The following is a 13,146-nucleotide window of genomic DNA, read 5'->3' as shown; positions in this document are numbered from 1 at the left end:
ATAACTGCGCATCTGACATATATACGAAGTCGAGGGTCTCTGCTGGATAGTATTACTGCCTAATATGTGAGTGAATAAAACTCCCTTACAGTTTTCTCTTGTCCCAGCAGTTTTTAACATCAGTACATTTAGCATAAAATGTGTTCACCATTTTAATTGTAACATTTCACTTAAAATCCTTGTTTTCTATAACATTTACACAGATTTTTTTTTTAATGCGATTAATCGCGATTAACTATGTAAAATTCTGAGATTAATCGCGATTAAAAATTTTAATCGTTTGACAGCCCTAATATATATATATATATATATATATATATATATATATATATATATATATATATATATATATATATATATATATAATCGTGGAGGGCCTCCCCCCACCATGGGCCCCAGTGCAACCCCCCCACCCACCCCCACCACGGGAGTAACGCCCTTGGCTGAGATTCGAACTTGTGACTTTGAGATGTCAGCTCTGGTGTGCTAGCATGCTTTAATATTTTTGATATTTTAATAATGAATAATTACAATAATGAAATCAGTCATCTTCTGCATACAGTATATTTGGGGCTTTGTGCCAACAAGGCCAGGTCAATTATAAATTGGAGGTCCTCCAGTTTCTTGGATTTTGTTGTCTGTACAAGTGTAGGCGGTTACAGTGACTATCCAGGACAAGAAAGAAAAGCAGTGAGGACAGCACACAGCCTTGTCAGGTACTACTTTCACCTCATCATCCTAGAAGAGCATGAAAAATTTGACTTGTGAAAACATTGTACTTTTCAGTGATCCTATTAATCTTTTCTGACACTTTATAATGTTCCAAAATCCTGCAGATTATTTGTGGACTGCCAAGATTTGTACTCGATACTAATGGGGTGGTAAGAAGGTAGCTCACATTTATTTATAATGACATTTAATAAAATAGTGTATTTCATTCAAATGAGCATAAGGAATAATACTTAGTTTGTGAAATGTTAAAATAAGTGTCTTTTATCTACGAACAGGAACTATTTCACCTGTGTAACTATTATTGTGTAACTACACTATATAGCCACTATATGGTATTAAAATAGTAACATTAAAATAAGTGACATCTATGTGATCTTTTTGGTTACATCAACAGGCAAAATAGTGTATATGCATGGGGACTGTAGTTTATAGACCCAAGGTTACTGACATGCGGAGCATTTAAATACACAAATAAATAAATACGTTTGGAAAGCCATGTTAATAGAACTAGGGCTCCACTGACCCACAGTTAGTGTTAATATCATAAAAAAAAAAAAAAAACCTTCAGACATCTATATCTCTAGGTTAAGTTAATGTTTATAACAAAACAAGAAAATGCGATTCATAGATAGAAGCAAGGAGAAAACCGCTGCTAACCAAGCGAGACATCAGTGTCTGACATACACTGATCAGCCATAACATTAAAATCACCTCCTTGTTTCTACACTCACTGTCCATTTTATCAGCTCCACTTACCATATAGAAGCACTTTGTAGTTCTACAATTACTGACTGTAGTCCATCTGTTTATCTACATACTTTTTTAGCCTGCTTTCACCCTGTACTTCAATGGTCAGGACCCCCAGAGGACCACCACAGAGCAGGGTATTATTTAAGTAGTGGATCATTCTCAGCACTGCAGTGACACTGGTGGTGTGTTAGTGTGTGTTGTGCTGGTATGAGTGGCTGGAGTTTTAAATACCGTGTCCACTCACTGCCCACTCTGTTAGACTACACTACACTCCTACCTAGTTGGCCCACCTTGTAGATGTAAAGTCAGAGACGATCGCTCATCTATTGCTGCTGTTTGAGTTGGTCATCTTCTAGAACTTCATCAGTGGTCACAGGACGCTGCCCACGGGGTGCTGTTGGCTGGATATATTTTTGGTTGGTGGACTATTCTCAGTCCAGCATTGACAGTGAGGTGTTTAAAAACTCCATCAACATCGCTGTGTCTGATCCACTCATACCAGCACAACACACACTAACACACCACAACCATGATGTCAGTGTCACTGTAGTGCTGAGAATGATCCATCACCCAAATAATACCTGCTCTGTAGTGGTCCTGGGGGGGGGGTCCTGACCATTGAAGAACAGCATGCATGAAAGGGGGCTAACAAAGCCAGGCTAACAGAGAAATAGATGGACTACAGTCAGTAATTGTTGAACTACAAAGTGCTTCTATATGGTAAGTGGAGCTGATAAAATGGACAGTGAGTAGAAACATGGAGGTGGTTTTAACGTTATGGCTGATTGGTGTATGGATATATGCCAGTGTCTTATATCTGGCAAATGCAAATACAGCATGGTTCATGGTTAAAACATTATATCCTACAATATTACGTTGTGGTCGGGTTGGTTGCCGCATTTTTTAGGTTTTCACATTCAGGTGGTGCCAAAGGTCTAAGACCACTACTCGAAATGATTCTACTTTGTACCATTTGTGTAAAAAGTCTACAACTTACATGAATTCTTACATGAGTTCTGTGGTATTTGGGATGTTTCCATTGTGCTGCAATGACAGTGTACCCTTGAGCTGGCATAAACTTCACAAAGCTGTGCAAAATCTGATGATTTATGTTATCCCAGTATGATGTAACAATATTTTAAAAGGCATTTTGTGATGTCACTGAATGTCTGACTTTCTGTCTTCAAATGCCTCACTAAATGCCAATTATAGCCTCTGTAGTGGTCCTGTGGGGGGTCCTGACCATTGAAGAACATCATGAAAGGGGGCTAACAAAGCCAGGCTAACAGAGAAATAGATGGACTACAGTTAGTAATTGTTGAACTACAAAGTGCTTCTATATGGTAAGTGGAGCTGATAAAATGGACAGTGAGTGTAGAAACATGGAGGTTGTTTTAACGTTATGGCTGATTGGTGTCATCTTGTTTCTACACTCACTGTCTATTTTATCAGCTCCACGTACCATATAGAAACACTTTGTAGCTCTACAATTACTGACTAGTTTATCTATTTCTCTACATACGTTTTAACCTGCTGTCACCCTGTTCTTCAATGGTCAGGACCCCCACAGGACCACCACAGAGCAGGTGTTATTTAGGTGGTGGATCATTCTCAGCACTGCTTAGGTGGTGGTGTGTTAGTGTGTGTTGTGCTGGTATGAGTGGATCAGACACAGCAGCGTTGCTGGAGTTTTAAATACAGTGTCCATTCACTGTCCACTCTATCAGACACTCCTACCTAGTTGGTCCACCTTGTAGATGTAAAGTCAGAGACGATCGCTCATCTATTGCTGCTGTTTGAATTGGTCATCTTCTAGACCTTCATCAGTGGTCACAGGACGCTGCCCACTGGGTAGCTTGGTTGGTGGACTATTCTCAATCCAGCAGTGACAGTGAGGTGTTTAAAAACTCCATCAGTATTGCTGTGTCTTATCCACTCATACCAGCACAACACACACTAACACACCACCACCATGTCATCACTGCAGTGCTGAGAATGATCAACCACCTAAATAATACCTGCTCTGTGGTGGTCCTGGGAGAGTCCTGACCATTGAAGAACAGCATGAAAGGGGGCTAACAAAGCATGCAGAGAAACAGATGGACTACAGTCAGTAATTGTAGAACTACAAAGTGCTTCTATATGGTAAGCGGAGCTGATAAAATGGACAGTGAGTGTAGAAACAAGGAGGTGGTTTTAATGTTATGGCTGATCGGTGTATGTCCTAAATCACGTTGTGTTTTTCTTAAATGTGTTCTCTTTATTATTTTACTCATTAATAAAACACTAAAATTAAACGGAGTGGGTAAATAAATAAATAAAGAAACATAAATAAAAATAACTTGGCGTGCTGCTTTGTTTACATCTGAAGTTACTCATTTCCTACCACGTGACCTGATAAGCGTCGGTGAGACTTGAATGTGTGGTTAGAGTTTGAAGTCTGACTGCAGTTGTGTATGTAATGTAATGTAATGTAGCTCTGATTTAATGTGCCAGTACGTGATCAATCCAGCTGCCATCCAGCTGTTTTTACCATAGACTGATTTTACTTTAACAGCGGTGACTGTATTGCAAATAGACGGAATATACAGGAAAGAAGTTCGGCGTTATTTCACAAAGGAGAGAGAGGAGACCAAAGTAAGTTTAGAACTTTATACTGAAGTTTAAATAGTAAATCATGACTCAACTTCTTAATGCTTTTTTGTTATATTTATGTATTTACACATTATAATAGATATGGCTTTGTGGTTAGTTAATTAATATGCATGATTGTTCATAAAGGATTTACAAACTATGTACAGTGGTACCTTGAAACTCAACGTCAATTGGTTCTGGGAGTGGCGTTGAGTTTCAAGGTATTTTTTTTCCTATAAGCCATAACATTAAAACCATCTCCTTGTTTCTACACTCACTGTCCATTTTATCAGCTCCACTTACCATATAGAAGCACTTTGTAGTTCTACAATTACTGACTGTAGTCTCTACATACCTTTTTAGACTGCTTCCACCCTGTTCTTTAATGGTCAGGATCCCCACAGGACCACCACAGAGCAGGTATTATTTAGGTGGTGGATCATTCTCAGCACTGCACTGACAATCACATGGTGCTGGTGTGTTAGTGTGTGTTGTGCTGGTATGAGTGGATCAGACACAGCAGCGCTGCTGGAGTTTTTAAATACCGTGTCCACTCACTGTCCAATCTATTAGACACTCCTACTAGTTGTTCCACCTTGTAGATGTAAAGTCAGAGACGATCGCTCTTCTATTGCTGCTGTTTGAGTTGGTCATCTTTGAGACCTTCATCGGTGGTCACAGGACGCTGCCCACGGGGCGCTGTTGGCTGAATATTTTTGGTTGGTGGGCTATTCTCAGTCCAGCAGTGACAGTGAGGTGTTTAAAAACTCCATCAGCATTGTCGTGGTGCAAAATCGCTGGCCTGGAGAATAATAAATTGACAAAAGTTGTTTGTTGTATTTGGTAAATAGAAGCTCACTTAGAATTTATTGCCTGCAACACACCCCAACAAAGTTGGGACAGAGACATGTAAGTAATGAGAGTAAAACGTTTATAGAATGTTAAAATTAAAGAGTTTCACAATATGCAGGTTAATTAGTAATGGGTAGGGGAATCAGGATTGGGTATAAATGGAGGCTCCAGCAAAGGATTAGTCTTTCCAAGCAACCAGACCATTTCTCAGTTCAATATTCCACTTAATCTAGTCTTTCACCATCTACTGTTCATAATATTGTAAAAAGATTCAGGAAATCTGGAGAGATCTTAGTTTGAATGTTGAACATGGTGAGCTCTTAAATAGCACTGCATTAGAGACCATCTTGCATTTAGCTGTTGGGCTGCATATAACTGGAACAGACTGCCAGGAGATATTAGATGTTCCTCAAATGTAGAAATCTTTAAATCCAGGTTAAAAACTTTTCTTTTTTCTTGTGCCTTTGATTGAGCTCGAAATATTTTGCTATTACCCTCATTTTACCATATTTCTTTTAGTTTTTCATGCTCTTAATAATTATTTTTATAGAGTAGTGTACATTCTAAATTGTAGGGTATATTTTACTATGTTTTCTTTTAGTTTTCATGTTTTAATTGCTTATCTCTCTTGTTTTAATTTCGTATTTCCCAAATTGTAGAGTATATTTTACAATATTTTCTTTTAATTTTTCATGTTCCTAATTTTTTATCTCTCTTGTTTGAATTTCATGCTCTCTTAATTGTAACTAAATGTTTGCAGGAAGTCTTTCTGAGGTTCTAGATCTCAGGAATGTTTTAATGCTTTTAATTATTTTTTTCTTTATGTAAAGCACTTTGAATTGCCACTGTGTATGAAAGGTGCTATACAAATAAACTTGCCTTGCCTTGCTTCTGTGATAAATATAGCCTCACGGGCTCAGTAGTAATTCAAAAAAACATTTGTCTCTTAACATAGTCTGCTTCTGCATTAAGAAATGCAACCTGAAACTTATCCAGACTGTTACACCACAGTTATCAGGTACAAAAGGTACAAAATCCTACACCAATCATGGTTTGTGGAGCATCAGTGCCCATGGCATGCATTTCACCTGTATGTGTGTGAAGATACCATTGACACGGAGGCGTATATTGAGACACATGCTCAGGAAGTCCACTACAACAGCATGGCTTCTTAGCTGTGTGCTTGACTGGCCTGCCTGCAGTCCGGATCTGTCTCCTATTAGAAATGTATGATGCAGCAGCATGAGGTGGAGAATCAGACAATGACGACCATGGACCATGGACATTAAACTTGAACTGATGAATCATGTGTAATCTGTATCTACCTGTCCTGTCATGAATATATCCAAAGTGTAAAACATGACGTTAAATTCCTAATAAAATAATAAACTAAACTTGTTACGTGGGGAGGAGCAAGATCCTTTGTACGAGTCTGCTGCTGGGCGGTGCAAAGAAGGTTGATGACTTCACACATGTAGTTGGTGATACCAGATCATTAAGAAAGGCTCATTACTGACCGGGTTGAACTAACAGATTTTTCTCTTTAAAAAAGAGGACGTGAGAGGAGAAAATGTACAACCCCAAATCAGAAAAAGTTGGGACAGTATGGAAAATGCAAATAATAAAAAAACACAAATTTTTTTTACATTTACTTTGACTTTTATTCTGAAAAAGTTCGGACTAAAGCATTTACCACTTTGTAATGTTGCCATTCCTTTTCACCACACTTAAAAGACGTTTTGCCACCGAGGATACCAAGTGATTTAGTGTTTCAGCTTTTATTTAGTCTCATTATTCCTGCAAACACGTCTTAAGATGTGCAACAGCACAGGGTCGTCGTTGTTGCATTTTTCATTTCAAAATTCTCCACTCGTTCTCTATTGGGGACAGGTCAGGACTGCAGGCAGGCCAGTCCAGCACCCGTACCCTCTTCTTCCGCAGCCATGACTTTGTAATGTGTGCAGCATGTGGTTTTGCAGCATGTGGTCCTGGAAAAGATGACGTCTTGAAGGCAGCACATGTTGCTCTAAGATCTCGATGTACTTTTCTGCATTAATGCTGCCATCACAGAAGTGTAAATGACCTTTGCCAAGAGCACTGACACAGCCCCATACCATGACAGACCCTGGCTTTTGGGCTTGTTGCTGATAACAGTCTGGATGGTCCTTTTCGTCTTCGGTCCCAAAAAAGACCTGGAATGCTGATTCATTTCCACTGTGTGATGGTCCATCCTAGGTGCCTCTGAGCCCAGAGAAGTTGACGCCACTTCTGGACATGGTTACCATAAAGCTTCTTTTTTGATACCAAATCAAAAGCTATCATTTTGAAACAGTTTTGTAATAGTTGATTATTTTAATGGACTAACTGTGTGTTTTAAGGTGGCAGGGTGTGCAACCGATAGTCAGTGTTTGTTTGCATGTTCCCCCTTTGTCTGCATGGGTTTCCTTTGGTGACAATAGTTTACTCCCATTTACATTTGTCATTAAACAGACTCACAACTTACTTACAACTTACTTACAACTGTGACCATATACAATTCAAGCAACTGAGGGTTACGGGCCTTGCTCAAGGACCCAACAGTGTAACCTGGCAGAGGTGGGGCTTGAACCAGCAATCTTCTGATTACTAGTCTTTGTGCCTTCTAAATACTAGAACCGTAACTGCTCAGCTACAACTTACAAAATGCATTTCAGTATGTCAATTTTATAGTAGTCACCTTCCTTGATCAAGGGTTTCACCTTTTCTCTTTAGAGCACATTATACCTGTACATTTCCTTGGCTTTGTTATATTGGAATGAATTAATATAAGGTTTGCAACGAACCTCCTTTTTGTAGGAACCATTCATGATAGTGGGTTGGCAACTGAATACAAGTTTCTGGCTCGTCTGCTTATAAAAAAAGTAAGACACCAGTAATACTTCAAAGATCTCAAATCATTGTTTCCAAAAAACAAGGTTTTCGTGACAACTGGTATTAACTGCTGTCACAAGTGAGGTAACTTATCTAGAGCGATCTAAGATGCACTGTTTCATAGGAAAGCATCACAAATAAGAAGCAGATTTCAGTGATATCAGTTTGCAGCTCATATCGTCATTATACCACAACTTTTTTTGTTGGTTGTTCCCGGTCTAGTATGTGGTTACTGTTGCAAACTAATGTACAAAAATAACCCCCTGCGTTTCTCTGGGTACACACACACTACAGGCTTAAAGGTATGTCGAAACCCTTCCTAATTATAACATTAAAGGCTTTCAGCGACATTGTTTTATGAGCAGGTGTATAAAATGACCTAAAATTAATTATTCACTCGAAACTTTATGACTTCGGTTTGGGAACGGCTTTTTTGATGTGCCTTTGTGCATAAACAAAGGTCTATAAAGACATCTTTTGATGGCTTTGGTGTGGACCACTACAGAGCAGGTATTATTTAGGTGGTGGATCATTCTCAGCACTGCACTGACACTGACATGGTGGTGGTGTGTTAGTGTGTGTTGTGCTGGTATGAGTGGATCAGACACAGTAGCGCTGCTGGAGTTTTTAAATACAGTGTCCACTTACTGTCCACTCTATTAGACACTTCTACCTAGTTGGTCCACCTTGTAGATGTAAAGTCAGAGATGATCGCTCATCTATTGCTGCTGTTTGAGTTGGTCATCTTCTAGACCTTCATCAGTGGTCACAGGACGCTGCCCACGGGGCGCTGTTGGCTGGATATTTTTTTTGGTTGGTGGACTATTCTCAGTCCAGCAGTGCTGCTGTGTCTGATCTACTCATACCAGCACAACACACACTAACACACCACCACCATGTCAGTGTCCCTGCAGTGCTGAGAATGATTCACCAAATAATACCTACTCTGTAGTGGTCCTGACCATTGAAGAACAGGGTGAAAGCAGGCTAACAAAGCATGCAGAGAAACAGATGGACTACAGTCAGTAATTGTAGAATTACAAATTGCTCCTATATGGTGAAAGAAGCTGATAAAATGGACAGTGAGTGTAGAAACAAGGAGGTGGTTTTAATGTTATGGCTGATCGGTGTATATGTTTGTTCTAATGGGTTCTAATGGCTGCAATACGTTCCAAAGAAGTTGGAACAGTGTATTCTGTAATCATTTAGGAACTGAAACCCCCAATTGTTATTGTGAAAGTGGAATTTTTCCACAGTCTTGCTTGATATAAAACTTTACCTGCTCATTGGTCAGAGATCTGCAATTTCCCATATTGCAATTCACAATGCACCACTAATTTTTAACTGGAAACAGGACTGGACTGCAAACAGAATACCGTTCCTGTCTATGAACAGTGTATGAAACCACACTGTTGTTATACATGCAAAAACATTGTCTTGCTGGAATGTGATCTCACTGACTCACTATCTTAACCGCTTATCCAAGTAGGGTCATGTGTGTGTGTGTGTGTGGTTGGGGAGGGGGGGGGAGGGTCTTTGTTGCTGGAGCCTATCCCAGCTTTTCAATATGCGCAAGGCACACAGTATCACCCTGGACGGGGTGCCAGTCCATCGCAGGGCTGACACACATACACACACACATTTACCTATTGGGCAATTCAGTGTCTTCAATTAACCTGACTGCATGTTTTTGGACTGTGGGAGGAAACCGGAGCTCTCGGAGGAAACCTACGCAGACAAGGGGAGAACATGCAAACTCCACAGAAAGAACCCGGACTGCCTCGCCTTGGGATCGAACCCAGGACCTTCTTGCTGTGATGCGACAGTGCCCCAAAGAGAAACATTGATTATTAATTGCCAACCTTTTGAGTTTCCTTGTTTTGTTTTCTTGGTGAGCGTTGGGTTGTGGCTTGGCAGTGGATTGAGTAGCTGGTGGAGCTGAACCTCTTTTTAAACTAAATCTCTGTGTTTTCTGTTTTCTGTTTTTGGAGTTCCACATCAGGGCTGCATGGTGGCTTGGTGGGTAGCACTGCAAAAAGGTCCTGGGTTCAATCCCTAGGTGGAGTGGTCCGGGTTTGCATGTCCTCCCCGTGTCTGCTTGGGTTTCCTCTGGGAGCTCCGGTTTCCTCCCACAGTCCAAAAACATGCAGTCAGGTTTATTGGAGACATGTGTGTAGTGGAGTGTGTGTGTGTGTGTGTCCTGCAATGGACTGGCGCCCCGTCCAGGGTGTTACTGTGTGCCTTGCGCCCATTGAAAAGCTGGGATAGGCTCCAGCACCCCCCTGCGACCCTGATTGGATAAGCGGTTAAGAAAGTGTGAGTGAGTTCCGCATCAGGCTGTGTCTTTGGTATTGGTTTGGTTTTGCTTTAGTTCTTACGATTTAACTGTTTTCCTCTTCTTACACCGATCAGCCTTAACATGTCTCACTGTCCATTTTATCAGCTCCACTTACCATATAGAAGCACTTTGTAGTTCTACAATTACTGACTGTAGTCCATCTGTTTCTCTGCATGCTTTGTTAGCCCCCTTTTCATGCTGTTCTTCAATGGTCAGGACTCTCCCAGGACCACTACAGAGCAGGTATTACTTGGGTGGTGGATCATTCTCAGCACTGCAGTGACACTGACATGGTGGTGGTGTGTTAGTGTGTGTTTTGCTGGTATGAGTGGATCAGACACAGCAGCGCTGATGAAGTTTTTAAACACCTCACTGTCACTGCTGGACTGAGAATAGTCCACCAACCAAAAATATCCAGCCAACAGTGCCCCGTGGGCAGCGTCCTGTGACCACTGATGAAGATCTGGAAGATGACCAACTCAAACAGCAGCAATATATGAGCGATCATCTCTGACTTTACATCTACAAGGTGGACCAACTAGGTAGGAGTGTCTAATAGAGTGGACACTTTTTTTTTTTAAACTCCAGCAGTGCTGCTGTGTCTGATCCACTCATACCAGCACAACACACACTAACACACCACCACCATGTCATTGTCACTGCAGTGCTGAGAATGATCCACCACCTAATAATACCTGCTTTGTAGTGGTCCTGTGGGGGTCCTGACCATTGAAGAACAGGGTGAAAGCAGGCTAAAAAAGTATGTAGAAAAACAGATGGACTACAGTCAGTAATTGTAGAACTACAAAGTGCTTCTATATGGTAAGTGGAGCTGATAAAATGGACAATGAGTGTAGAAACAAGGAGGTGGTTTTAATGTTATGGCTGATCAGTGTATATTTATGGTGACCCGGACAATTTCAGACAGTTTTTTGAATATGTTGTAGTGAGGTTAAATGGGGTCAAATTTGTGCCCTTAATATGAGTTCAATTCTGGCTAGCAATCGAGATGCAAGATTATTGCTCATACTTCAAACCACTATTGCGTTTTGGATGAATGTTTTTCCTTTCCTTTTTCTTCAGCCTATTAGTTCCTTACCATAATGAAAACTTAATGAAGTGTTGGTTTTGTCAAAGATGTAATAAAATAGTTCCAGTCACTGCACTTAATTTGAAAGAGAATGAGTTCTGATTAAGAAGCAGGTCAAGCACTTTGCTGTCCTAAATGAGTCTTGATGAGCATGGCATTGTACACTGATCAGCCATAACATTAAAACCACCTCCTTGTTTCTACACTCACTGTCCATTTTATCAGCTCCACTTACCATATTGAAGCACTTTGTAGTTCTACAATTACTGACTGTAGTCCATCTATTTCTCTACATACTTTTTTAACCTGCTTTCACCCTGTTCTTCAATGGTCAGGACCCCCACAGGAGCACCACAGAGCAGGTATTATTTGGGTGGTGGATCATTCTCAGCACTGCATTGACACTGACATGATGGTGGTGTGTTAGTGTGTGTTGTGCTGGTATGAGTGGATCAGACAGCAACGCTACTGGAGTTTTTAAATACCGTGTCCACTCACTGTCCACTCTATTAGACACTCGTACCTAGTTGTTCCACCTTTAGATGTAAAGTCAGAGACGATCACTCATCTATTGCTGCTGTTTAAGTTGGTCATCTTTGAGATCTTCATCAGTGGTCACAGGACGCTGCCCACGGGGCGCTGTTGGCTGGATATTTTTGGTTGGTGGACTATTCTCAGTCCAGCAAAGCAGCTGTGTCTTATCCACTCATACCAGCACAACACACACTAACACACCACCACCATGTCAGTGTCACTGCAGTGCTGAGAATGATCCACCACCTTAATAATACCTGCTCTGTAGTGGTCCTGGGAGAGTCCTGACCATTGAAGAACATGGTGAAAGCTGGTTAAAAAAGTATGTAGAGAAACAGATGGACGACGGTCAGTAATTGTAGAACTACAAAGTGCTTTTATATAGTAAGTGGAGCTGATAAAATGGACAGAGCTCTCGTATTGATCACTGTCTCCGTCTTCTCATAAGAGCACTACTCTGCTTAAAGATGTTTCTCCTTGAATTTCAATAGAGCATGGGGTTGTTTTTGGAGCCGGGACCAGTGTTCATCACATATTGACAACGTAAATCAGTTTCAAGGACCAACTTTTTAATGATTCAGGTTTTTTTTATTGTTGAGGACAATCGTATAAATCTGCGTCAGAGCACAGGAGACTTCAAACAAGGTTATGATTGTACTTTATGACACTTGAAGATAAGTGAGCGCTCAGGGAGTAGAGTTTAATAAATGGTTAATATTTAAAAGCATGGATAATGTATGCTGTAATTAATCTTTTACTATGTGAGCATATTTTGCCTTTATGTTTTTACAGAGCCTAGAAGTATGACTGGAATTTGATTTGCGTCAGTTGTCACGAGTACGTTTACTGCTGTAATTCATGCCATTTTTCTTTATTTCAGCGTTAGCCGATCGCCAAACACAAGACAACGTACAGAGGGAATTCAGTGATTCATTGTCAATGTCCCATCTGTCAACTGAGGTGAGACACCTACAGATTAATTACTGTCCATTTATTATTTTAAAACACATGAATAAATCTGTGACGGGGGTGGGGGGGGGGGGGGGGGGGGGGGATTAGTTGTCCAGCTCCAGACTTCCAAGTTTCTTTTGTTTCCTTGCACTCCTTATTGGTAGACAGGCGACTCCAAAAAGCCCCTTAAGGCACAGAGGTTTTTAGGGTATTCCAAATCGGTTGATGTGTTGCTGTGGGGTTGTAATGGGGTCAAGTTTGTGCCTTTCAGTATCATGTCAGTGGACATGATAGTCAAATAGTCAGAACTCCTGAATAGGATATATGGGCTTTATCAGGACACAAAATTAAAGCT

At 40.6% G+C, this 13,146-nt stretch overlaps 1 protein-coding gene across 1 annotated transcript in view; it reads left to right on the top strand.

The window, feature by feature from the left end:
- The first annotated feature begins 4,108 nt into the window (after positions 1–4,108).
- pde4cb (phosphodiesterase 4C, cAMP-specific b) overlaps positions 4,109–13,146 on the top strand; it is a 143,876-nt gene continuing 134,838 nt past the window's right edge. Inside the window, exons 1-2 of the mRNA XM_063013487.1 lie at positions 4,109–4,119; positions 12,721–12,800. Coding sequence (XP_062869557.1) covers positions 12,780–12,800 — 21 coding nt within the window. The 5' untranslated portion in view covers positions 4,109–4,119; positions 12,721–12,779. The remainder of the gene's footprint in view (positions 4,120–12,720; positions 12,801–13,146) is intronic.

The sequence above is a fragment of the Trichomycterus rosablanca genome, chromosome 17, assembly GCF_030014385.1.
Source record: "Trichomycterus rosablanca isolate fTriRos1 chromosome 17, fTriRos1.hap1, whole genome shotgun sequence".
Classification (NCBI taxonomy): Eukaryota; Metazoa; Chordata; class Actinopteri; order Siluriformes; family Trichomycteridae; genus Trichomycterus; species Trichomycterus rosablanca.
The sequence above is the reverse complement of the archived record's forward strand: the minus strand, read 5'-3'. Positions and strand labels throughout refer to the sequence as shown.